Source organism: Microtus ochrogaster, linkage group LG10 (genome assembly GCF_000317375.1).
Source record: "Microtus ochrogaster isolate Prairie Vole_2 linkage group LG10, MicOch1.0, whole genome shotgun sequence".
Taxonomy (NCBI): Eukaryota; Metazoa; Chordata; class Mammalia; order Rodentia; family Cricetidae; genus Microtus; species Microtus ochrogaster.
In genome coordinates, this window is record NC_022035.1 from 1,261,647 (window position 1) to 1,288,208 (window position 26,562).

The 26,562-nt window shown below is 40.9% G+C and overlaps 1 protein-coding gene across 3 annotated transcripts in view; it reads right to left on the bottom strand.

Moving 5' to 3' along the window:
* Positions 1-6,685: 6,685 nt before the first annotated feature.
* Sgce (sarcoglycan epsilon) overlaps positions 6,686-26,562 on the bottom strand; it is a 71,513-nt gene continuing 51,636 nt past the window's right edge. For 2 of the 3 annotated variants that reach the window (XM_013352459.2, XM_026787549.1), the window contains 7 exons: positions 25,519-25,681; positions 22,961-23,172; positions 22,008-22,034; positions 21,128-21,316; positions 9,918-9,961; positions 9,025-9,059; positions 6,686-6,964 (listed from right to left, as the gene is read on the bottom strand). In XM_013352459.2, coding sequence (XP_013207913.1) covers positions 6,914-6,964; positions 9,025-9,059; positions 9,918-9,961; positions 21,128-21,316; positions 22,008-22,034; positions 22,961-23,172; positions 25,519-25,681 — 721 coding nt within the window. In that variant the 3' untranslated portion in view covers positions 6,686-6,913. The remainder of the gene's footprint in view (positions 6,965-9,024; positions 9,060-9,917; positions 9,962-21,127; positions 21,317-22,007; positions 22,035-22,960; positions 23,173-25,518; positions 25,682-26,562) is intronic. The other variant, XM_005363684.2, reaches the window with a different exon arrangement.

The following is a 26,562-nucleotide window of genomic DNA, read 5'->3' on the forward strand; positions in this document are numbered from 1 at the left end:
GTGTGCCACAGTGTGCGTGTGTGTGAGTGTGCCACAGTGTGCGTGTGTGTGAGTGTGCCACAGTGTGCGTGTGTGTGAGTGTGTCACAGTGTGCATGTGGAGGGCAGAGAATACCTTTCAGCAAATGGTTCTCTTTTCCTATTATGTGGGAGGGAGAAATCCAACTCAGGTCTTCAGGCCTGAGAGTAGGTGCTCTTATTTGCTGTGTCATGTTGCCAGCCACAAACATTTTTAAGAATTTATCTCTGAGATAATTTCAGGGTTGCAAAAACTTTAAATACAGAAAACAATCCAGAAATACTCAGACTTCAAAGTCTGTTGTGTTACCACACTGGCTTTCTCCTTTCTGCACATGCATGCATTCACCTTTGGTTTAGTTTCGCTTGTAAGAATTACGTTGTCGACCTGTACACTTTGCTTCTAAATACTTTAGTGTAAATCCTTAAAAAAAAAAATAAAGAAATACTCTCTTACATTACCTGTGTTTAGGAATCCACACCAGGGACTTAGTTTTGATAGAATTCTATTATCTGATGGGTTGACCTTATTTTTATTCTACAAATTGGCCCAATAAGGCGGCTTTTCTGATCCAGAATTCAGGTGGAGGCCACATGTTACCTGTGACTCTTCTCCACTGTCTTCAGCAACCTGAAGCTCCTCAATCTTGGACTCTACAAGCTTGGCAGTTTTGGAGGCTAAGACCGGTTATTGTATTGTATGCCTTTCCGTTCACTGTTACCACATCTCTTCTCATTTAGTCTCGGGCAGGCAGTTTTCGCATACAAACCACAGTGCCTTCACCATTTCGTTGTGCAGAAGTCTGAGAAGCACCTATTTTACCTGGTCAATGTTAAGAAACATGTACGTTTGCCTCTTGATGGGGCATGTTGAAAATGGTGGTTCACATTCAAAACAGCCAAAAGAAGGAAGCAACTCATATGCTCCGGTAAAAAGAAAGGAAGGAAAGAAGCAAGCAAGCAAGCAAGCCCATTGTAACATACCAGCAACGAATATTATTTCTCTCAATCCATCTCTGCATGGTTTATAGTGTAATATAGTGTTCCTCATATTATCTAGCGGTGCAGGGATGGGTTAGTTTTCTCCACTGATTAAAGAATTAAGAGGCAGGAAGACTTTGAAAATCAAGCAAAGCTTACATTTATTCAAAGAAGACAAAACCAAGTTTAAAAGCTGCCCCGGGGGCAGGCAAGCTGTGAAGCTCAGCAGCTGTCCAGAGGAGGAGAGTGAAAAAGGAAGGTGAAAAGCCGCTCTGCTAGACCTAAGCCAGCATGGAGCTAGCTCAGTGAGGGACAGACAGCCACAAGATGGGGAGCAGAACTTTAGAAGAAAATGCCCGCCCCCTCCCCCCCCCAAAAAACACCTTAACCTCTGGCCATCCTCAGAAAGAAATAGAACAAACAAGGAGAACAAAGAGACCTTTAGGAGTGAGGACTCGGACCCAGCCAAAGCTATGAAAGCGGCTCCGGAAGACTGTTCCGGGGGCTGGGAACGGGAGAGGGATCATTATTTCGCGGATCTCTTCAGCATTGCTGAAGGAGAGCCAGCTTTCCTGGGAGTGATCCTTAGGTGACTGACAGGCCCAACTGGGTTCACTTTTTACTGTTTTGGATAGCTTGGACTATTAAGCCTCTACCCAGGCCAGAGATTTCATCCTCTTGACCAGAAATAATTAAGTTTTCCTTTAACAGGCCTTTTGCCGGTACCCTGTTATTACCTTTTTGAAAGCGTCCACCAACTGCGTGTATCCTATTCTCTTGGCGAAATAACACTCTTAGGCTGAATAACACCTGGGACATGCTCATACCGAGAGTGGGGTTTTCATGGACACCCACTGTTTCCATGACTGCCTCCACCATCGCTAGCCATTCACGGCGCAGGTCCTCATCTCTTTTCTAAACTTTAAATTCAAATATCCACTTCCCCGCTGTTCTTAGTTCTCTCAAAAGAACCTTAAATTCAAATGCGTAAATCAGAACTCATATTTATTTTCTCGGCCCTGCTTGCCTCCTGGCATCATGTCTCAGAACAGGCCCCTTCCTGTTCCAGAACACATTTGCCACAATACAGCTGCTGCCCCTTACTTCCTAAGTAGCCCTTGAATCCTCCACCCCCTCTCAAAGGCAAAGCCATGATTTCTCCAGGTGTAGGTCTTATAGGACTGACGGTTCTAGCCACACCCACCCTGCCCACTGCTCACTACACTACTGCTAGATTACTTGTATAGGAAAACTATGGAACATAAGACATCATCACTTTTTAGTCTTAAAATTTTTTCAGGTTTTATTTTTCTGCTTTAAATTCACATAAAACTTAGTTCTAGAGACCTCCTGGGTCTGCTTGAGACCTCACCAACCCTTACTTGTTCTCCATGCTGGCAGCACTGGGGTCTCTGGGAGAACTCAGTGCTCACTGGTATGCCTTTTGCTGGCAGTATGGACATCGGCATGCTTCCGATCCTTCCTAGCTTCTCTTCAAATGAGGCTCTACAGGCCTTTAGATGTCACCATGAACTCCTTCGTGGGAGTAGCTCTTTCCTTGCTGAGCAATTGAGGGCTCTCTGAGATGAGCATGTTTCACAGAATCAGTTACTTTCACACATAGTCGTCCTCATGATTGCACTTTGCCTTTTATATCTGTGAGCACTTGATTGGCATCTGTCTTCCCAACAGAATGTAAGCACCATGACGGGTACTAGTGCCTGTTTGGCGTCACCACTGTGTCCTTCCAACATTGACTGGCTCAGATTAAATTATTGGCCATTAAAACAAATAAGCGTCTGGTAAAGTATGTTCCATAGATGCTTTCACATGCACACATCCTTCTTAGTTTAGTTTTTTTTTTTAAGATATTTTCATCCACCATCTCCATTGGGATAGTCAAATATGAAACCTGGTACTTTAACTCATGAGCTGTGGGTCCGCATGGTCACACTGCTTCCACTTGCTATAGCTGTGCTTAAAGGCATTGGTTTAGACGCTGCTTTCTAATTATCTTAGTCCAACCTCAGACTTAACATTCTTTCTTGGTATTCCCCACTATCATTAGGGCTGACTTGTACACATCGAAATTTTAATGAACATTCTAACAGAACTGTTTTGGCGTGCCTAGTTTTCTTAATGTATGTGAGACCTCTAGCCATTGGTAAAAATTCCCTGTTGCTTATGGTCCAATCTCACTAATCATAATGCCTCTGGTGCCCAAAATAGGTGATGGGCTCAGAAACAAAAATAGAAGTTTGGTGGGACACAGTGTTGGGTGGCTCAGTGTTTTCAAGGGTCATGCTCCTTTAGTCAATTTTAGGGAGCTGTTTTATAGACATGGGATTTGTGGAATTGTGGGAAATCTCACAACCACTGACACATCCCAAGTCTTCGTGAAAGGCAATTCATCTCTTCTATTGGTGACTATACTTGTGAGGACAGAAGACACTTACTGTCTGGGAACATCTGAACCCTAAATGCAACTTTAATTGAATCTCCACAGCTGCAGAACACTACAGTTTTAGGACAGGCCTTATTGTAGCCAACTGAAAAGGTATTTTAGGTTTATATTTTGGAACTCCAAACCCACCATGCAATGATTTCCTCACAAGGACACACAGGAATCTTTCGTGTGTGGCAGAATGCCTATTTAAAAACACATACACACACACACAAACTCAAAATAAGGATCACTAGGGTATTAGCAACTAAAAGGAAACCTTTGGACTTCTAAGTTTCATCAGAGGGAAGACTGCTTTTCAGGTGGCTTTCTAGAGATTAAGGCTGTCAACAGTGTGTAAGACTTTGGACGATGGTCACTGCAAAGATCAGCGTTATCTCCAGCTGAATTTTCCAAATCCCTCCACGGTTTTTTTTACAGGTGAGTGATTGTACTGACTCCCAATGCACAATTCTCTGGTGATTAAACCTTATCCTACTCTTTCTCACTTATTGAGCAGAAGACTTTGATTTCAGCAGCAGGGCCAGCAGTTTACGCCAGGCTCTGTGCCGCACCCTCTGGAGCCTCGACAGTTGTTCTTCCATTGGGATGTAAGCCCAACACAATCACCAGCTGAACACTCCCAAGGAGCAGCAAGAGGCAATGCTCTGGTTGTTTTAGAAGAAAAGATCTATCTTTAAGAAACAAAATAGCTCTTCATCTGGACCTTGGGAGCTCAGTCCAGTGCTCCAATGTTGGTCTCTGTCTCTCTCTCCATCCATCTCCAGATGAAGGTTCTATGGTGATATGCAAGATATTCATCAGTGTGGCTATAGGATAAGGCCAGTTCAAGCACTTTCTCCTCTGCTGCCCAAGGACCTAGCTGGGAACATCTCCATGGACACCTGGGAACCCCTATAGAGCCAAGTCTCCTGCCAAGCCTAAAATGGCTCCCTTAATTAAGATATCTTCTTCCCTGCTCCCATATCCACCCTTCCTTCATCTCAACCATCCCATTCCCCCAAGCTCTCCCCAATCCTCCCCTTTTCCCTTCTTTCTCCCCATCTTCACTTCCCCTTACCCCACTCCTACCCCTGTGCTCCCAATTTTTGTCCGGTGATCTTGTCTACTTCCAATATCCAGAAGGATAAATATATGTTTTTCTTTGGGTTCACCTTCTTATTTAGCTTCTCTAGGATCATGAACTATAGGCTCAATGTCCTTTGTTAATGGCTAGAATCCACTAATGAGTGAGTAGATACCATATTCATCTTTTTGGGTCTGGGTTATCTCAGTCAGGATAGTGTTTTCTATTCCCATCCATTTGCATGCAAAATTCAAGATGTCATTGTTTTTTTACCGCTGAGTAGAACTCTAAAGTGTATATGTGCCACACCTTCTTTATCCATTCTTCTATTGAGGGGCACCTAGGTTGTTTCCAGATTCTGGCACTGGACTGAGCTCCCAAGGTCCAGATGAGGAGCAGAAGGAGGGAGAACATGAGCAAGGAAGTCAGGACAGCGAGGGGTGCACCCACCCACGGAGACGGTGGGACTGATCTAATGGGAGCTCACCAAGGCCAGCTGTACTGGAACTGAACGAGCATGTGATCAAACCAGACTCTCTGAATGTGGCTGACAATGAGGGCTGACTGAGAAGCCAATGATAATGGCACTGGGTTCTGATTCTACTGCATGTGCTGGCATTTTGGGAGCCTAGTCTGTTTGGATGCACACCTTCCTAGACCTGGATGGAGGCAGGAGGGCCTTGGACTTCCCACAGGGAAGGGCACCCTGACTTCTCTCAGGTCTGGAGAGAGAGGGGGAGAGGAGTGGGAGGAGTGGGAGGGAAATGGGAGGAGGTGGAAATTTTTAATAAATAAAAAAAAAAAAGAAAGAAAATAGCCTGGTATATCACTGCATCCTTGCAATCCTGGCCCTTGGTAGATGAGGGAAGGGGATTGTGACATCCAGACAAGCTACACTGGAAGACGTTGTATCCAATTAAAAAAAATAAAAAGACATAAACTAACACATGCCCATATAATATCCTCAGTCCTAGAAAGAACTGAGAACAGGAAGGTGATCCAAAGACCCGCTGCAGTATTCCCTCTGTGTGGGAGATAATTTGTCATATGCAAAAAAGAGGGGGAAATGCTTTGGATTTTGAAGTGGTATTTATATATTATTTGTGTGACATCTGACTAGGTACGAGGTAACCCAAAAACTGGCGCAGAATAGAGAAACAAAGCATGTTACAGCCAGTCCATCCCTAGGTAAAGCTGTAGCGTCTGCGACTACAGCCATATTGGTTCTTGGCTCCTAGCTTCTCAGCTAAGTCACCTTAAAAAAAAAAAAAAAACAAAAAAAAACAAACAAACAAAACAGATCTTCCCCAAATCTGAGAGGGCTCTCTTCCTGATTTGTGTCACATGACCAGTTCCTGCATTCGGGGAATAAAGTACTGTGACTCAGTGGGCTCAGATGTTCATTCCCAGATCGTCCCTGGGAGCAAGACAGAATCCATGTGGAGGATTTATCATGTAGCAGAAGAGCTTCCCCAAATGAGCAGGTATATTTTTTCCCAAGAAAATTATGTCTGGTTGTCAGATTAAACATTACATGTCCACTAGATGTTAATCCTATAGACCACAGCAACTATCTTAATACCCAAAGATGCAAGATCTGGAAATTAATGGTCCAAAGTGAAAAGGGATTATTGGGAAAATATTACACGGACTTATCTTTATCAGGACTTAGCTCAGTTACTAAAGTTAAATTTCTAAGTCTTCTGTAAGAATAGATTAACTGAACAGTTCAGTGTTGGAGTCATGAAACAGAACAAAATTGGATGAGGAAAATGCCAAACCCGGAACATGAAATTTCCCATAGTGGACACTGCAGGGCTAATTTACAGCCTTAGCAACTGTTCTCTCTGTGTGGAGCAGTCTTTGGCTTGCAAACATCCAGTTATAAGGCCAAGTCTACACCCCAGGCCACCCCACATAAAATGGGCATGAGCACTCTATGAAATACAATATGAAAACAACAGGCTGTACAGTTCACAGGAGTTGACGCATTATTTAAATGGGCTGTTCACTTGGAACACAATTTATAAAGTCATAAGAAGCACTTAATAAAAATCCCATTGAACGGCCCTCCTCCTAGCAACTAATAGATTTCTACCACACAGGAGGCAATCAAATACTTTTCTGAAGAAAATTTCACTGCACATTAGACTTCATTAATATTTATTTTAAAGATCACTTTTTATTGTAACAAATATAAAGTCACTGATGTCTTATAAATTTTCAAAAATGCTTTAAGTACAAAAAAATACATTAGTAAATAAAAGATATGTTGTAGTATTTGGTATATACTTAATACAGTCAGCATGCATAACTGATGTCAGAAAAGCTCATGCATTATTGGGAGCAAAAGGAAATGAGACAGACATAACGCTGTGTTGCTGATTATAAACTCATTGCTTCGGTCAGTTTTCTTTCTTCAGGGATACCATTTACCTAGAATCAAGATGACAATATGAGCGTGAGTTATGCAGGATATGGTATACCTAGATTTTGAGCATCAGAAATTATTACAAGAAAGTTTGTCTTTTAAAATGAGTACAGTGTTTATATTCTACCATTACCAAAATTTCTAGCTAATGTAGAAAATGGTGCGTTTTTTTACACCTCCACATATGTATCTCTTGTATGCTGCTTCTATTTGGCTCCTTGTCACCTTTTTTTTTTTTGTACTCTCCTTTGGGTCCTCGGGGTCCTCTTCATATCACTCATCCCCTTTGTTGCCCCCAGCAGGCTTCTACTTTCATGTTGTATATAGGACACACACACACACACACACACACACACACACACACACACACCATACGTGCACATCTGAAAACCTAGGTTGCAGGGAGGATTTTTTCTATCATTTTAATTTAAAATAATTATATTCGTTATTTTGGTTTGGTTTTGAAGGAAGGAAGGAATAAAGAAAGGAAGAAAGGAAGGGATTAATTCTGAATTAGCAACTTTTTTCCTGAACCAGGCTGCAATGTTTTTTTTCTCAAAAGTTATAGTCTGAAAATTCCTCCCTCAATAAACAAGCAGAATGAGTTTGACTGCGGGGTGTATGACTGTACCTTTGAATGGTGGCTTAAAAAAACACCACGTTTTGGAAGGGCAGCGTAAAAGAGAGACCCAGAAAGAACATGAAGCCCACTGTCTTGGACCCAGTCCAAAAGGTAGTGCTATTGTCTGCCCTCCCCTGCCCTATTATCCCAGCCAGCGCTCCAGCCCAGCATCCGCGTCATGGGCTAACTCATTTGCTAAACTTGCGATGAAAATTTAGCAGAAAGCAACTGGCTGCAGGAAACAAGCCGCAGACCTACTTTCAGCGGGCAAACTCCACTTAGGGGCTACAAACAAAATGACTTGCTCTCCAGGAGACGACCCGAGCGCCTCTCCTCCACACAGAAAAAGCCTGTCCCTGCTCCATAATAATCATGCAGAGATCTGTCCCTCCACACCATGCTAGGATGAGCCGAGTGAGGGAACAGAGGGAACAGAACAGCTCAACCGTACTCATGAAAATACACAACCGGCCCAAAGCCATGTATTTGCAGATGGAACAGAACAAACTGGGAGCCAAGAAAAACAACATTTTAACGTAAATGAATAGAGTATAGAATATAACTGTCCCTCAGCTCCCTTCCCAGGAGGCCTAGCGCCACTTGGTTTTAAATGTATGAGATGCTGAAACAACAGCGACTCGCAGTTCTCGGACCCTTTGGAGGCTCACGGAGAAAACAAGAGAACACAGCAGAGGAGGGTGCCCTCTAGTCAATAACAGGAGGAGAAAAGCCGCGAGGAAGGGACAGGCCTAACAAGAAGGATGAAATTCTTCTGACCTCACCAAATTGCCTGCCCCTAAACCTTCTTAGAAAAAGCCGTCCAAGGGGAAGCGTTTTCTTACCACGCGTACTCAGCTCTAAGTGCTCCTCCTATCAGGGCAGGGAAAGCACCCCCGGTATTGAGGACAGTCAGTACCATGAACTACTGAGGCCATCCCCAACAGCACCTATTCAGATGTCTGTGCTCTCCTAGGATGCACGTGGAGATAAAGATCTAGATTTTTACGAGTTTCAACATAGAGTTAGGATTTCCCTAGAAATTATCTGACTTCCGCTTATGGCCTGCCTCAAATAAGAGAGAGTCAGAAAACAGACATCTCAGGAGAGATAGACCTTGGTGGTGGTTAGCAAGGAAGGGGCTGTATCATTTTTGTTACACTCACGTTCCTTTCCGTTTTTTCCTCTTTAAAAATATAGGTATGTTATTAGTAGAGATAAAGAATTTGAAAGCTCTCCTCTTTCCGTGACATGTATTTATAACTAAGCTTGTTTTCATCAATCTCCTGAATGTTTACGGAATAGCAGCACCCACCAATACACTGAACAATCTGCTTGATCACATTAGCATTTAATTAAAACAAGCAATCAAAACTGTAGGAACAATTCTGATAAACATCATCTTATAATTAAAATCTGATTAAAAAAAAACTTTATTATACTTGCCTCAAATCTTTGAAAAGTTGTCAAACGAAAATCTCCTTAAATTCCCGAAAGCAGTAATAAAGAAAATAATTCTGAATGAAAACATCCAATACATTTCTGCAGGTGGCTGACATTTTTGAGAGGCTCACTTAATGGCTCTCCTACCACACAGCCACTATTCATCCTCAGAATTCCACACTCAACTTACACTTTCAGAACTTCTCTAACGTTTCCAAAAGAGGAACAAAGGCATTATTGGTTGCCTGGCAATTAGAACTCGGAATCAACCACGAATTAGGAGACAATCATGAGTAAGCAACCGATGGAGATAATTGGCTGTGGAAATTTTTTAGGGACCCTTGAAAGACATAAACTTAAAGAAAGCAAGTTTTGGGGAAACGTAACAGCCTCAGGGAGAATTGTCCACCATCTTGTGGTCGCCGGTCATGTTCTAATGGCCTTCTAAAAGGGCTTTAAAACCAGGCTATTTTTGATTGATCGTCTGAAGGCTCAGTGACTAGTCACAATGGCCTCCCCTTGTGAGTTAGCTTCCACCTGCTTACTTATTGAGACAAATTCTGGGCCCATCCAAGCTAAAAAAAACCTTTTATACCAAGGAGAAGAATAGGGACTATCCCCAACCCCCTTTAGAAAGGGACTTCAATGTAGTCTTTCTTAATTAGACAGGACCTCCATGGATGCTACACTCTAAGATCATTTACCGTTTGTCACTCTGATGCCAATTTATGCAATAATCTAAGCGATTATTCTGAGGTTCTAAGTCTAATTAGGGCTGATACAACTGTTTCGCCTTCCTTGATGAAGATAAAACTGTCCTCAATTATATAGTACTGTGATTATCTTTAATATATTAGCTTCATTCATAAACATCACATCAGCATTTCCACACTCACCTGTAGTCTGCTGCTGGGGAATCTGAGTCTGGTGTGGCAAGTTCCTAGAAATGATTAACACAGTTAAGCAAAAGTGTGTTTTCACACTTGTAAAGAGAGAATAATTCACATTAAGATGGAAGGAAGCCTGCATGGAGACACAGGACCCAGATGATGTTCTCAGCTCCCCTCTCTGGAGCTTACACACGAAGAAACTGAAATCCAAGGAAGACAAAGAGCAGTCCCTGATAATGTCCATGAAACTCTCACCATACTATATTAACTCCTTCACAACTCTGAGATATAGTGCTTTTTTTTCATCTTCTTAAATTGGGAAATAGCCTTAGTATTCCAAGATCACATAACTAAACACAGTGGATAAAGATGATTCCAGCACTATTGATCTGTACAATTTCAAACTAAGTCTAGATCATAGAGAGGTATGTATCCATGCATACATATATGTATATATGCAATGTCTTCATATCATCATCGTCACTGGCATGTTGTAACGTCTTTTAAAGCATATTACCACCTTTCTTCACTATGTCCCAAGTGCGTTCTTGTATCTTCATGCCAAGGAATGCCATTTTCCCACCTGACTAGTGAGAACACACGAGTCACCCTTAACCTTTCTCTCTCCTTCCAAAGTCAATCAGTTGGTATGTCAGGACACTTCTCAGTCTTGGTTAAATCTGACCCCTTCTTCTATACTTTCATTCCTCCCTTGGAATGTCTGATAGGTCGGATGTATTTCTTTGTTCACATTCTTCCTCCCTTAAAATGTTCACTGCTGTCACATGCTCTCTCAAGGCACACATTTGTAACTAATACCTCAATACTTCTTTATATCGATCAGCAAATAAAATTTCTGGTTGCTTTATTATGCCACAGGCAGTCAGAAAACTACCTGTGCCTCCACCCCCACACACAGAAAGATAAATAAACTTGCCCCCGACACAGAGAGCCCCACCTGTTTGAAAAAAAAAAAACTCAATGAGCCTGCAGCTGTCTTTGCAAATTCAATTTTAAGTTGATTCCAGCAGATATATTTTAGAGTGTGTCTGTGTGTGTTTGTGTCCCTTCATGTGTGCCACAGCATGGGCGTGGTCAGAGGTCAGTTTCTCCTTACACCACATGGGTCATAACGATTGAATTCAGGTCATTTATGCTTTGGCAGCAGGTACGTTTAGCCACTGAATCATTTCAGTAATTCTTTTTTTTTTTTTTAAAAAAAAGAGGTATATATTGCACAGAGCAGATACATATTACTCGTGAGTATAAGATTTATATGACTGTATCAAATATTGAAGTATTATTTTAATTAAAAAAATAACACATTAGAAACCACCTCTTTGGGGGTCTGGGAGATGGCTCAGTAGATTAATCACTTGCTGGACAAGCATAAGGATCAGAAATCAGATTCCCAGCATCCACATAAATGCCAAGCAGGGTCAGTTTATGTATCTACATAAACTTCCAACGCTAGGGAGACAGAAACACGGGGTCCCCCTGGTGAGGAGGGAGGTCATTAGCCTATGGATCACAGGTTCTGGTTTCAACGGAGAGATTCTGCCTCAGTGAACAAGACGAGGAGTTCTCAAGGAAGATTCCTGACCCCAGCCTTGAAGCCCCACATGCACACATGCATTCTTCATGCACCTGCATATGCGACCATGCATATGCATGCATCACACACAGATACATGCAGAAGATAAAAGGAAATAAGACCTCTTCCACACATTTTCACTCTCTAAGCACCCCTAAATTAGATGATGATACTTAGGCCATTTAGCTTGCATTAGACGTGTGTTGACTGCCATTATATTTCCCTGCATAAGCTATTTTGTTGCCCCAAATTGCTGTATTGGTAAGAACCATCCTGTTTTGTTAATAGCTCTAGGAGGGAAGAAACATGCAATAATTTCTTGAATGACTATATGCAGAAGTGAGATGCTCATAAAGACTCAAGTAATATGCACATGTTTATTAACATGTAGATGCATAAACTGATATTGTTCATGAGAAAGTACAATTTAGGTTGCAGGTGGAATGAAGCCCAGAGTCAACCCATCCTATGCGGTAAGGACTGTCCAAGCTTTTAGTTTCTCTTTAGCAGTGAGACTCCTTTCAGATGAAATAACACAAAGAACTGTGATGCACCAAACATAGTCCCAGCACTTAGGAGGCAGAGGCAGGCAGCTCTCTGTGAGTTCAAGGCCAGCCTGGAGTCTACAGAGTGAGCTCCACAACACAGACCTTTTTTTTTTTTTTGAGACAGGGCTTTTCTAAGTCAACCTTGGGCCTGAACACTGAACACACATGTGCACATGCACAGACACACACACACACACACACACACACACACACACACACACACACACACGTACATCTACATGCACACACCACAAACAATAAAGAAGAAAAGCATACATAATGATGGAAGTGAAAACAGCACCTACTAGCTGATTGCTGTTTAAAGCTTCCAATGGTTTTTGTTTGTTTGAGCAGATTTTTACTTGCTATGTAAATCAGGCTAGCCTCCAACGCATAGACATCCACCTGCCTCAGCTGAATGCTGGTATTAAAGAAGTAGGCCTAGCCTAAACTCATAATCTCTACTAAATGCCTTTAAGTGATTAAACCACTTAGAATATACATTGTTGAGGAACTAACAAAAATCAATTCTCACTCAAGGAAATTATCTGATAATTCACCCCAACGATTACCTCCTCTTCCACTACTGCTTTTAGCTATGCTTATGCTCCTGTGGCCTAGGGAATATTTCTTTTGGTTTGTTTTCTTTCAGAAGTTCACACAATGTATTTATATTGGTTTTGGTCACAAAAGTAAAAAGATTGATTTAGAAACCATGAAGAGATCAGCTGTGTATTTAACAGTGGAAGAGCAGAGACCTTTATTACACAAGTCCAAATGCAATTCCGTGGGCCCTGGGGCTGAGGGGTGGATGAGCTTCATTTCAGGTCCTCAGGCATAACGGACGTGGGTCTGGTCTGCACCTGAAACTGCTCCACACTTGCCCTGCCTTCTGAACACACTTCCTCATTCTCCATTAGCTCCAGGAACACCTAGTCTAATAGCAAATTAAACCAACACTTTAACAAAATTCACAGAGGAAAGGGGAAACCCAGAGTATGTGCGTTCCGACACTTGGTCAAAGACAGTGATTTCCCAAAGGCTGCAGAGGAAGGATATCTTAAATTCAAAAATAGGGTTGGGATACGGCCACTGGAATCCTACACTCTTGTCGGGCCCCACAGCACACCTGTCAATGGCATATATTGTTTAAAAACTAGAGCCTGTCAGTTCGTGCCTGTTATTTCCTGATTTTTTTTTCTTTAACTACACTGTCAAGGCTGCCCTGGAACTTGCTCTGTAGACCAGGTTGGCATCGAACTCAGAGATCCACCTGCCTCTGCCTCCTAAGAGCTGGGATTAAAGACATTTGCCACCGCTGCCCATCTTATTTTGTCTTTTTTGAAACAGGATCTATGTAGTCTTGGTTGCCCCATAACTCCCTATGTAGGCCAGATTGGTCTTTAACTTATTCAGCCAGGACTACACAGATAAACCCTGTCTCGAAAAACTAAACATAATAAATAAACAAATGAAGGAAAGAAGGGAGAAAGGAGACAGCGAGCATAGGAAGATGTTATAATACTTGTTTTATTTCCTCTATAAATATTTGTGAAGCAAATTGCAAAATGCTGACGACAGCCAGTGCTGAGGTGGGGGTACACAGTTCTGTACTTTTTGTACTGTACGCCCCCCTCAAACAGTTATCAGGGCTAATCAGGCGGGGGGGATTTGGAGTCACTAATGCTAAGGCAGGAGTCGGCAGGCATTCTCTATGAAAGACCATAATAAGGTCAACATTTCCAGATCTGCCCTGTGCTCTCCACTGTGATGACTCAGCTCTGCTGTCAGCAGCCACAGACCACAACATGTCAATGGACGTGGAGCAGTGTTCCTATTAAAGCTTTATTTATAAACACCAAAAAAAAAAAACCAAAACTACACGGTCACACTTACAATCAAAATACTCTTGGATGAGTGATGAGAAATGGTTTGTTAAAGAACTTAATCGCTTATAAGAAGCTTAGAAAAGGTACATGAGAGAGCCATTTGTATACCTGGATTAGTCTGGGGGTTCAAAGCAACTAACACCACATCTGACTGGATGATATACATGGTCCCCCCAAGCCTGCAAATACACCTGCAGGTGAGTTATATAAAAAGAGCTCACTTGTGCAAAGAGGTTAAACAACAACAACAAAGCTGAGCTACTTGTGGGCATTCACACCTGTGTGTGAACATGAAGGAAACTGAGGGACCAACGGTATCGTGGTCAGAGATCATGGGTCAGAGGCCAGCCTGGGAATGCTCCTTCACCTGGTTGCTGGGAGGTCCTGTGTGCCACCTAGAGTGGGGGGCGCCCAGAAAAGGGCTGCAGCAGGCATACTGAATAATTGGCCTACAATGGACTCTTCTGGCACTGTGATGGAGTCTGTGGGGGACGTGGGAGCATGCCCATCTTTGTAGAAAACGGGCCACGGGCAGCAATTAGGCAGGAAAGTGGGGCCAACATCAAACAGAGCACCTAGACTCCTTCAAAGAAAGGACCTTTATGAAGCCGTAAGACCATTTTGAGTAATTAAGTTATTAATGGACTTATGGAAGGGTTATAATATGTAAACTGCAGCAGTATGTAGAAAGCTAAGAAAAACTGTAATTCTCTAAATTATTCACATTAATTATTTCCCAATTTTTTTTGCCATTAATTGCCTGCATCTAAATAGAAAATTGTCCGAATTAGCCACTGCAAAAGCTTCATTCTTTAAGAAACCAAAGGTAATAATTTCCAAATTCGTAAATAATTGATTTGGGAAAGAACACAATTATTCGTAGTTTGTACAACTGTTTCAAGGTAATTTACATTGTTGGCTATCCTGTAGAGTAATTCTATGAGTAAGGTGGATGATTATCAACTGATTATGCTGCGCCTTGATTGAAGACTCAAAAAACAAAGTCATTTGTATAAAGGCACAGACAGACTCTATGCTGGAATCGAAAGAAAATGACCTTCAGTGTGCAGACGTCGTCTTTTAAAATTATATGGAGATATTTAGCAGCAAGTAGTCGTTATATTATTTGGGAAATTTTCCTGTTGTTTCGGCAAAACTGATAATGCCAAACCTTCATTTTTTTTGTCCTTGAACATGATAGCTTGAACCTACATCTCTCTTTTTTTCTGAGAAATCAACAACAAGGGAAGGCCACACAGAATACAAAAACACTATTGTGGTTTAGATGTGAAGACATTTTAATTAAAATCAACTCTGTTTTGTATACGATACATAAAGGAGGAAGACGCCTCCATCTGGTTTTTTCAGTACCCCCCCCCCCCCCCCGGGCTTGCTCGAGTCCAGAAGCAGGACTCATCACAGCTTTAACCTGATGCAGGAGAAACCAAGAGGACCCGAGTCCATCAAGAAGCAACAAGCCCATCACTTTTAGTGTATACTTAAATAACTAAACACATTTTTGCAATATTCTTGGCAGCTGATGGTTCCTGTCAGCAGGAACACTGCAGTCTTGGCCTACAGAAGCAGTCAGCTCCAACTGACATTAACTTTCATTAAAACTTAACTTTCTATATGTAGAATTTTATCTTGAAAACTTGTTTTTCATTATCACTGAAGAGAAGAGAAATGGAAAACACTCAAATAAAAGCTAAATTAGTTTCCTAGCTTTAATTCTAATTCTGAACTGTGCTCGCATAGCTGTTGATCTGCAAAGGGATCTGAGCAGGGTCTGTCTGAGGGGCTTCAGTTATCCTGGATTAGATGTTAGGTTTAGTAGAACGGATAATGACAATTTTTGTACAGCCAGTTAAAAATGTTGCAGGAAAGTATCTAGAGGCTTCCCCTCGTGCTCCGTTACAAACATGTCCTCTGGGAAGAGGCTTCACCTAGAAAAGGTCAGGGGCTGTGGATCTGGTTACAAAGGAATGAGGAAGAGAACCATCCGCCTGGAGTAGCAACTCCTCAACACTCAAATCAGTGAGCCTCTAGAAAATTCAGTATTTGGGGTCTCCCCTGTGCTTTTCAAGGCATAAAACCATACATTAACCACAATCCCTAAGGTGTTTTTATTCCTTTATTTACTTTAGTTTTTCAAGGTTTGGCATTTTTCTCTCATTTGGCCACTGCTTTCAAGTCAGTGCAACTGCTCACTTCCACACAGTTTCCTTCGAGCTGCGGAAGAATTAATTTGGTGCAAAGCCCAAATGTTTAACCACCTAAACTCTATATGTAAAATCCAGCCCTATTTCATACTTGCAAACATGCCCTTCGGGGGAACTTAGAAAAAAACTTTAGGTGAAGAGTGTGTGTTTGTGCCATCAACACTCTTACTGCAATCCCATTGGGATGACCTGAGAGGCTTTGCAGTTTTGTCTTCTCCCTCAATTCTCTAGTCTGTTAAAGGTGAACTTGAAGTCATGATCCTGCTCTTAGTGACACGTGCTCCTGCTCGTCTCCAAACCCAGACTTCGGACTGAGCTCCTCACCGGAACACCTCCAAGAGGTCGGAGCACCGTGGTATGGAGATGGTGTTAGACTGATTGACTCCAACATGAGGACATAAAATTCTATGACTCAGAACTCAATCTTCTAGCTATAAAGAGTATCTTTCTGGAGTTCTGGATAAGCCTCTAGTTAAACACATTACCTCAATTTCATTTAAGAATTATCTTAAAATGTGATTTCCAGAAATGAATTGTGTTAAGGAAACTGCCGGTGGCGGGGGCATCAACAGACACGTATACCTTGAGAGACACAGACAACAAAGTGGGGAAGCAGCACGCGGGAACAGGTGGCGGGTAGGACAACTCCTCAGAACACTTAGCTAGGACTTCTGCACCCTATCAAGGCAATCAGACAGGACTAGGGAACTTGCCAGTGCAGCGGGCACTAAGGAAACACGGTGACTACTGTGCCCTTAATAAAATGTTGGAAGACGAAAAGGACATGACTTTCGGAAAACTAGGAAAATCTACAAGAATGTCAGCAGACTAGGTAATAGCAGAGGGCCATTGTTAAGAACCTCACCTTGGTCCTATGCGTCCCCCGGAACCAGTGTGGTAAAGAAAGAAAGTAACTGAGAGCAAGTGCAGGCTCTATTATCCCTGCACCTCCACAAGAAACTGTGTGTCAAATGTACCCTTTGCTGAGCACGTGACATGCCTCCCGAGCTGGCTCAGTACCTCTGAGGTCAATGATCGCACACTATCTACCCGAAGTAGATAGCAGAACTGGTAAATACTCCACCCTGACTGCGTTTATCTTTGTCCATTGTTGGTGTCTTAAAGTTATCGCATACAAACGCTCAGGCTTATTATTTTTTTAAACTGGATAATTTATGGTGTTAGTCTCGAGCCCTGTGAAGTATTGTGTCAAAGAAGGAAGATATTTCCATGTAAGGGATAACACAGCCTGTAGTTACCCAGCTGTGGGAGAGCTCCATACCTCTCAAAGGCATTAACTTGTTTAAAAGACCAAATTAATTTCTATGCAGCCTTGAAGGGAAGCTTTGAATGTTCCCAAGTTTTACTTATAAGCTCACATAAGTGTTTAGACATCTCACTTTGCCTGACTATTTCTGCTACCAAATCTGAGGAATAAACACGAAATCCTGTAGCTGGGTAAGCCTGGTGTGCTTGGATGCGTGAGGCTGACACGCCGGCCCTTTCACAAGGGGCTGATGAGCAAACACAAAGCAGCAGCAGCCGGGCACACACCTGGCCATGAGGACCGTAGCCTGCTCAGATAAATACCACATTTTCACCTTGAAAACTCAGCTCCATCCAAATGACCAAAATATTTGTGTCTACTTGATGCTAAAATAAAGCCTTTAAAAAAAAATAATGATTTTCAGTTTAAAGCATAAAAGTTGAATTTTGTAATAAAAAAGTGTTGATGAATCGAACACAATAAATTCCCTATTATCAGGCATAGTTAGAAAATGAGGTTAATCACATATTCTGGCTTATAGGGAGTTACCATAGAGACCGTGCACATATTATCTATTTCCAAGAATAAAAGAAAGATAATATACACTCAACACTGAAACGACACCGAATGTAATTTAATTTTCCTCTGATGAGTCAGGCACACTTGATGATCCCACAGTGCCTCAGAACAATCACTGTGAACATCATCAATTATCTATGGACCCCATTTATATAGAAGTGTTAGTTAATGGAGCTTTTCCATTAGCAGGAATAGAAATAATACAAAGGTTTTCTGGACTTCAAAACACATATACGTTGAAATTGTTGCAAGCTCAGTGTAATAACCTATTGTATTTGTAAAAGAGCTGTGCAGCATAATGGTGGGTCTTAGCGGATTCTGAGAAGGCCTGCGAGACACAGGGACTTATAAACCAGACAGAAGGTTTTATGTATACTGATAGATAAAAAAAAAAAAATCTATCAGTAGCAAGAGTATAGAATCCTGTTTTGGCACAAGACAAATATTTTTCAAGGAAATATTTGCTAGTCTCAACATATATAACTGGAAAGGGTATCTTTAAAAGTGGCAGCAGCCTTCCCCTTCTCACTGAGACGACACTCACTGAGCCTACCTGCATTACACATAGCCAAGGTCTTAAACGCACCACAGTAAGTAACCACCGCTGCACTCTAAAGTTTGAGAGTATCGTGATGTCATCAACAGAAACACTTCCGGTCCCTTGTTCTCTGCAGAGTTAGCAACTCGGAATGTTCTCCACAAATTTAAGAAAAACCCAGTGAGACAGCTCAGCCCATAAAGGTTCTTGCTACAAAGGGTTATTACCCTGAGTTGGATCCCTAGGACCCACATGGTGGAAAGAGAGAATCAACTCTTACAAGTTGTCCCTAACCACCCCATGAACACTATGGCATGCAGTCCTCCCTAAAATAGCAAGTGGGAAAAAAGTAAAACAAACAAAAGTTTGGTTTTTAAGCATACGTAGCTTCATGTTTTGAATACTGTGAACACTTCTTTGGCCCTCTCCACAATGTAAGAGACAGTACTTAAATATCAAGTATGATTCTGAGAATAAAAAAGATTATTCTCAATTTTCATCTAAAAATTGGATAGATGGATAAGCTGAGGATTATTACAATAGTCTTAAAACTACTGATTTTTCTATCAGTCCCTAATTTGAGTAAGTGAGGTCTTAGATTAGCCTATAACAATGGACCACTACCTTTTATAAAGAAAATGTACATATGTCTCTACATTAAAATTATATATTGTGAAATTTGCATATCACTACTATAATAATAACTTCCAAAATTATGAATTCAAATGAATGCAAAGTTTGACCACCATTGAAAGACTTAAATTAGTCACTCACACACATAGCCTGAGCTTATACAACCATCCCTAAGTAGATGATGTTAGACATTTAAGAAAATATTTACAATTACGTTAGATTTTCAGAGTGTGTGGGTAAATGCATGGAGCCATGCTGTTCACACAGTTCTACACGATTATTGTTTGAACTGATTTATTAGCACATACATTTTACATAATCATAAATAAGCACTCTCAGTGGAAAAATGTTTGTGCCCAGCATGGTTTTAAACAGGTTTTACTTTTATATCTGTGTGTGTGTGTGTGTGTGCATGTGCGTGCATGCGTGCGTGTGTGTGTGCATGCGTGCGTGTGTTTGTGTGTGTGTGTGCGTGTGTGAAGGAGTAAGGGTCAGAAAGACTGAGAGATTTTTCTGCGTCTCCATACCATTCACTTTGAAAATTACGAACACGTACAAAAATACAGTAGTGACTTCTAGTTCTTGGGCAACTCAATTTAACCCATTCTATTATAAGGTAAAGAAGAACTACATACTAAAGGAATGAATGACAGATTCATCTACCACTTCATATATCAAAGTCTAGTTTCCAAGCGTGTAAACTTCCTCCCTTCCTTCCCAGCATCTAACCCTTCACAGTGCCCCTCCTGAAGCATGAGGGGTTTGCTACAACTAAATGTATGATCATCTGGACATGTAGGCGCATGCCTGTACCTCCGGCACTTACGAAGCTACAGAAGAACCAGCAGTTCAAGGCCATCTTGGTTACATGGAACTCTGCCTTAAGAAAGCAAACCGAATAAAAATAATTGTATGTTCAAAGTTCAAATCAGAGTTGCTTGTTTTGATGTACAAACATAGACACATACACTTTTTTGTTGTTGTTAATTTGTTTTCTTTTTATTTTTTTTTATTTTTATTTTTTTAATTTGTTTTTGGAAGACAGAGTTTCTCTGTATCTTTGAAGCTAGTCCTGGAACTAGCTCTTGTATATAGGAGAAGGCCACTTGTCTGTGCCCAGCTGCTTAGACCCAAAATAACCATACAGAAACTATATTAAATCACTGCTTGGCCTATTAGTTCTAGCTTTTTATTGGCAAGCTCTAACATCTTAATTTAACCCATTTCAATTATTTTATATTTTACCATGAGAATCGTGGCCTACCAGCAAGGTTCTAACTGGAAGCTTGCATCTTCCCTCTCTGGTGGCTCCATAGCAGCTCCCTCACTCCGCCTTCTTTCTCCCAGCATTCAGTTTAGTTTTCCACGCCTAGCTCTACTCTGCCCTATCACAGGCCAAGCCAGACTCTTTATTCATTAACCAATAAAAGCAACACACATGCAGAAGGACTTCCCACACTACTTGTACACCTGGTTGGCCTTGAATTCACAGAGATCTGCCTGCCTCTGCCTCCCTAGTGCTGGGATTAAACTCCCTAGTGCTAGGATTAAACTGTTTTATTTTTTAAAAAAGAAAAAAAAATAGTTTAGATTATAGTTCTGTGAAAGTTAAGAGAAAAATCAAACCCATCACCTCTTAGAAACAATGTGATTGTCATGCTTTAGTCTCTGCCTATCTGCTAACACTGAGTTCACCTTAGGACAACCAGGTAGATTATTATCAGCGTCAATTTCTCACATATTAATTTTGATGCGTTTTTATTACTAAAGAAAAACTTCTAGAAAATGGTTCTCTTACACTTATGTCAGACCAAGTCATGATATTATGCTATGGTGTACTCCAATAATAAACGAACAAAACCCGTAACAGCTAAATGGAATGGTTTTGATAGATATTAGTAAAACACCCATGCGTTCTGGCACTGTGCCTCCGCATGGATACTTACTGCTGTGTCTGCATCAAGGGCATGTTGGTGCTGTCATAGTTGTCTGTGTGCAGGGGAGGTATGATTTCCCCAGTCACGGGGTGAAACACGGGGAGTGTAGACAGGGGCCATGCAATCTCTCTGTTTTTGGACATGTCTCGAAGCTCCTTGGTAGATTTTTGAATAGAACTGTGATGGACAAGTTGGATACTACATGAAAGAAGAGATAAAACAACACATATTTAAAATTATATACTAGCCTAATAAGTATCAATTTGAAAAAAAAAAGACACTTTCTTTAAAAAAAAATTAGACATTATTGCATTGGGGTGTTCTATAAACTAGCTCAGAGAAACATACATCTACCATACCTTTATTTATGTCTCAAGCTAAACTCAGCTATGAAGGACTATGTTAACATTACAGCAAGAGTCACAAACTGGTTACCTATTTATTTCTATGATTAAGATAAGACTTAGGATGGCTTTTTATATTATTGCTTCTGGTGGGGGCATTTATAAATACTCCCAGGAGTTTCATTTTATGGAAGGGTTATTCCTATAGTTTCAGGGAAACATGTATGAAAGGCCTTGCCATCTGTCCTTTGGTTTATAGAAGTGCAGGTTGGGAAAGCACATAATATAAGTGACATGTTAATATTCTGAATCTGAAATAATTTAGGTTTAATTTTGTCTAGGTCACCTCAGGTTTTGAGCCCTTTTTAATTTTAGTGTCTACCCATCCTAAACCTCTATTTAGAGAGCAGCTTTTGAGTTAGTGACGTCAGCTAGGGGCGAGGGTGAATGGGAAGAAAGCGTGAGACACATGGACGGAGCATGGTGGGAAACTGAGGAGTGACAGAAACGATGGCAAAGGAAATAGCAGGAAAGAAGACACTTACTCTGGGGTTTGCATGTTTCTCTTTTCCCTAGAAACAAAACAAAATTTATGAATTAAATAATAGCATTGATATTTGGAACATTAAGACTATATGCTCATGGGACCTTGTGTGATGGAGAAGCACTGATGTTGTGACTCAGAGGCAGCCGGGCAGCCTTTGCCACCAGGTTCACAATATTACCAGGATGAGCACACATACAGCGATGGAATACTGATGAGAAACACACAGAAAATGAAAAAAAATGGAGATTAAGAATCGAGCTCTTGATTGAAATAAACTCTATGACATAATGAAATCAGCTACATGAAGAATGGAGAATTTGTTACTTGCTGCTTTATGAGTTTTTGAGCCTTTGCTTTGTTACCCTGACTTCCAAGTAATCTCGGGAGATTATCTTAATTGACATAGATGTCCTGAAAGTACTAACTATTCATGAAGGGAGGACTCATTACTCAAATGATACCTTATTTTCATTAATTTACTCCTGGGTTATTTTTTTTTTAATATATTTTAAACATTTAGATTGTGTCACCCTGTTTGACAGCAGAATGACTCCAAGAAGAATTCTGACCATCACTTTTCATCACACTGACTAAGACAATTTATTTATTTAAATGCAATTACCATGTCAATAGACGTCTGTCTCTGCTCACACAAGATGGCTTGCACAACCACAGTGTCTAGCCTCAATTATTCTTGGTACTGTTTTTCTATCATGAATTTATATCTAGCCTTAATCATTTCTGAATAATTTTGGCCCCTAATTTGGTTTGCTAGACTCACAACTACATTAATTCATTTTGAAGGAATAAAGTACTGCTGTTTGACTTGAATCAAATTTCAATTCATTTACAGTGTGCTTTATGAGCTAGACACACTGGGCTTTGAATGGACTCGTCTCTGTGGTGCTAGCAGGCTCGCCCGCTCCTTAGGTCTTTATGGAAAGTACTCACACTCCTTCCCGGCGGCAGCACATGATGTAGGCCAGGATCAGGAAAAGCACCAGTGCTACTGCCGAAGGCACAGCCAGGGTGACCAGGAAATCCGTGTAGTAGTCTCTGCTTTTCAAAGACTCGGAGGGGGGCTTGTACTCCCCACCATCGGGCAAGATCCCCTCACCACGAACCACTTCATGATAGGTGGACACTTGCTTTGTTTTATCAACCTGATACAAAAGGAGACAATTACACATCAAATTAGTAGCTACAAACATGAGATTTTTAAGATCTAAACACAACAAAAACAGTCTTTGATAAGTTACCTACCCAAGCCAATTAGTTTTCCAACTATTTTATTATCCTGATTTATCGTTCTTTATTGGAGCTAGGGAAAGTATGTATCTAAGTAATAAAGACTTTATAGAAGCCTGTTTGTAAGATTAACACGTGTACAGGTATATGCATGATATGTGTATCCATGTATTTGCTTGTTTGTTGCAAAGCTGAAGTCCTTTTAAGACTAAATACTTGTGACCAGCTCCTAATGGAAATGTTAACCAACTGGCTAATAAACCAGGACACAGACAGAGAAGGCATGTAACAGGAAAAGGAAAAAGAAAAGACAATTTCCAATGCACTACTCAATCTTTCTTCTACTGGGCTGACATTCATTTTAGAAAAAGGAGCAGAAGACAGCCCCCCGGGTGGCGCAGCACACTGCGCCCTGCTCCAGGACCGCGGTGCTCACGCACCCTGCACCACGCTCACACATCTCCTTCTTTGTGCTACACTTCATTCTACTGAGGGTTTCCTGTAGCCATGTGAAATTTGTTTCATTTTATGATTTAACAAACTGCTGGGAGAATTACGTTGGCCGTATTGAGCATCCTCTGCAGGAACAGCCTGTTCACCGTGGCACTCCTGCAGAGGGCCCAGTGCACTGCCTCCTCCCAGGGACTTCTAACTCGGTTTCCTGGGGTGTTAGTCTTAATAGTAGGAAGCTGGCTGTCCATTATAACCTTATTTATGTCCTACTTTTATCATTTAAAAAATTATGTTTGTTATAAGACTGTGTTACTTATCTTTATCTTATTTTAGCTTTCGGCAGCTACAGCCTGAACAGGCCGGCTTCAAACCCACACAGTTCTGGGGTTACAAGCAAGCACCATCGCATCTCTTTCATCTAAGCTGCCTTAAATAGTAAGAAATGTTCAAGAAATATTTTTGTAGAATGATGTGGCATATTAATAAATACACATGTAAAATTAAAATGAAAATCCCCAGACTCTTCCATTATAAAAAGCCTTGCCCTCAAAACTTTCAAAACAGAAACAGTTTTTAACTTTTGGAAGCTAGACAGTGTTGCTAAACATAAATTCACGTAACAGCGTTGCCACGAACAGAATGCCGCTGGCAGGGCCTGCTGGCTCCTGGCTGGTGAGAGGAACGTTTGTAAGTCATGGAACCAGCTGCTCCTGCACAGTCTTAGGTGATTAGTACCGTGACTGAAATATTGAGCTGTTAATATTTACCTAAGATTGTACATAAACCAGTTTTTTAAAGTAATTTTATGTGATTTAAGAAGGCAAAGAAGGGTATAATTTTTCTAAAATACAAAACACAGGAGAAAAAGCATACAGGGCAGAAAGCCACAAGGGATGCTGAGCACTGCAGTGTGAGTGAGCAATGTGCTCCCTGGCCAGCACCGGGGCCTGGAAAGTCACCTGCAGTGGCCTCTCTAAGACATGAAGTGACAGTTGGGTTTATGTGTCAGTAACTCTGTTCAGACATCAGGTTTAAACTTAGATCGGAATCCTTCACCACCAATCAAAAAGTTGACAGAAGTTGAATCTAAAGGTCACTAAAAAATTAAAGGTCATAAAAAATTTAAGAATCTAAATAAGCTCAAAATACCATATAAAAAGACAAAAAAGACATACACCATAGATAAACAGGAATATTTTTATTTTTAGCTTTCAAATTCAAAACACGTTTGCAATTGTCATAGGACAAATTTAACCAATAAAAAATTTTTAAGGTAATTAAAAAAAACTTGAAATGTTGATACATTTATTTAAGGCTGTGGGGAAAGATACTCTCTTCCCTTAGAATTGTTCCTTGTCTATTGAGTGCTGTTCTGTGAATTCACAGCAGACCGCAACTCTATCCGCACTGTTTCATTGTGCTCTCTTATTTCCCTCCAACATGGGCTAGCAGCAGCACATTTTAAGGGACCTTCTGCTCACACCACACTGGCTCCCTGGTGTAGGCTGAGTTAACAGCCTCCTCCTGCATGTCTAAGAGCTTCAGCAGAAGCTCCTGCCAGATAATCCAGCCTCAGCAACTCAGCAACTAAACAAGGTTAGGGTACAAAGGTGGCAAGACTCTTTCTTAAACGGATGGACCATCATCAAACTTACCAAATCCTGAAAAACAAGCAAGTCCACACAGCTGACAAAGAGAACCTAGGATTTATTTCCGACAGCACTGCAGGTTTTGTTCACAGACATCACTACTGAGTACATTCGCACAAGCAAAATCTTTTTTAGGAAAAAAAGAAACAAAAAACTCACCAGTGAAATTTTGCACCAGTCAATGTGAAACTGAGTTCGAAACTTCTTGTCACATGTTATCACAGGCTCCATTTCTTGACTGCATCTCAACTGATTCTGTGGATTTTCAACTTCTCGTAAACAAGAAGAAAAGGCAACATCGGCACCAACCATGACATAAACACTGCAAAAGTGCGAAACTCTCAAGTTACCCTTTAAGAAAACTGAAAATACTGAAAAAAAGATAAAACGTTTATCCCTGAAAACAGGTCTTATCCTTCTGAATTGAGGGATTAACTGGAATCATCTCTAGGTGGGAATCTAGACTTTCAAAGCAATGCTTCATGTAGGGCCTCCTGCTGCCCATTCCTTTATTCAGCCAATATTTACTGAGTGCTTAGGTGAACCCAGTACTCTTTCCATTCTGTGTGAATGCCTAAAAGTTATATTTCATCCTTTTTATAGCATTCAAACCTGCTACGTGCTATATGCCCTGATTATTATATTTGGTAGACTACTTATACTAAGATTCTTCTTCAGATAAATTTGTTAAGAAAATAACCCTATCGCTAAAATAACAGTTGTGAGTAATGGCTCTTGATTTGATTTCATCCTAATGTAATTGTGACATCACACACTGGAACAGCCAAGCTCTCTTCCAACTTCATTTTTCAACCGTACATTTCTGTGAGTGTTTGGAGCACACAGACCCCTCTTCTTTTGGCTTCACCTCAGATCTCCTACTCTGCAGCTAAGAAGTTAATGTAAGAGAAAATAATTGTTTGGTCACACAATTGAGTCAAAACATGTTTTCTTGAAGAGTACCCTTAGAATCATGAGGAAAAAGTTCCACTGAATTGAGAAACAGGATTTCACAAGCAAAGGGAGACAGTGCCTGCTGTGACAGGGACAATCTCACAGAATCTTGACAAGATCGGAATCTTATCAACTTTCCAAGGAAAAAGAGAAAACAGAAAAATTCTCTAAATAACTATAAAATAACTACAACTTCTTTTTTTTAAAGATAAGGAATAGCTATTTCTAAAATGTGATAAGCCTACCCAG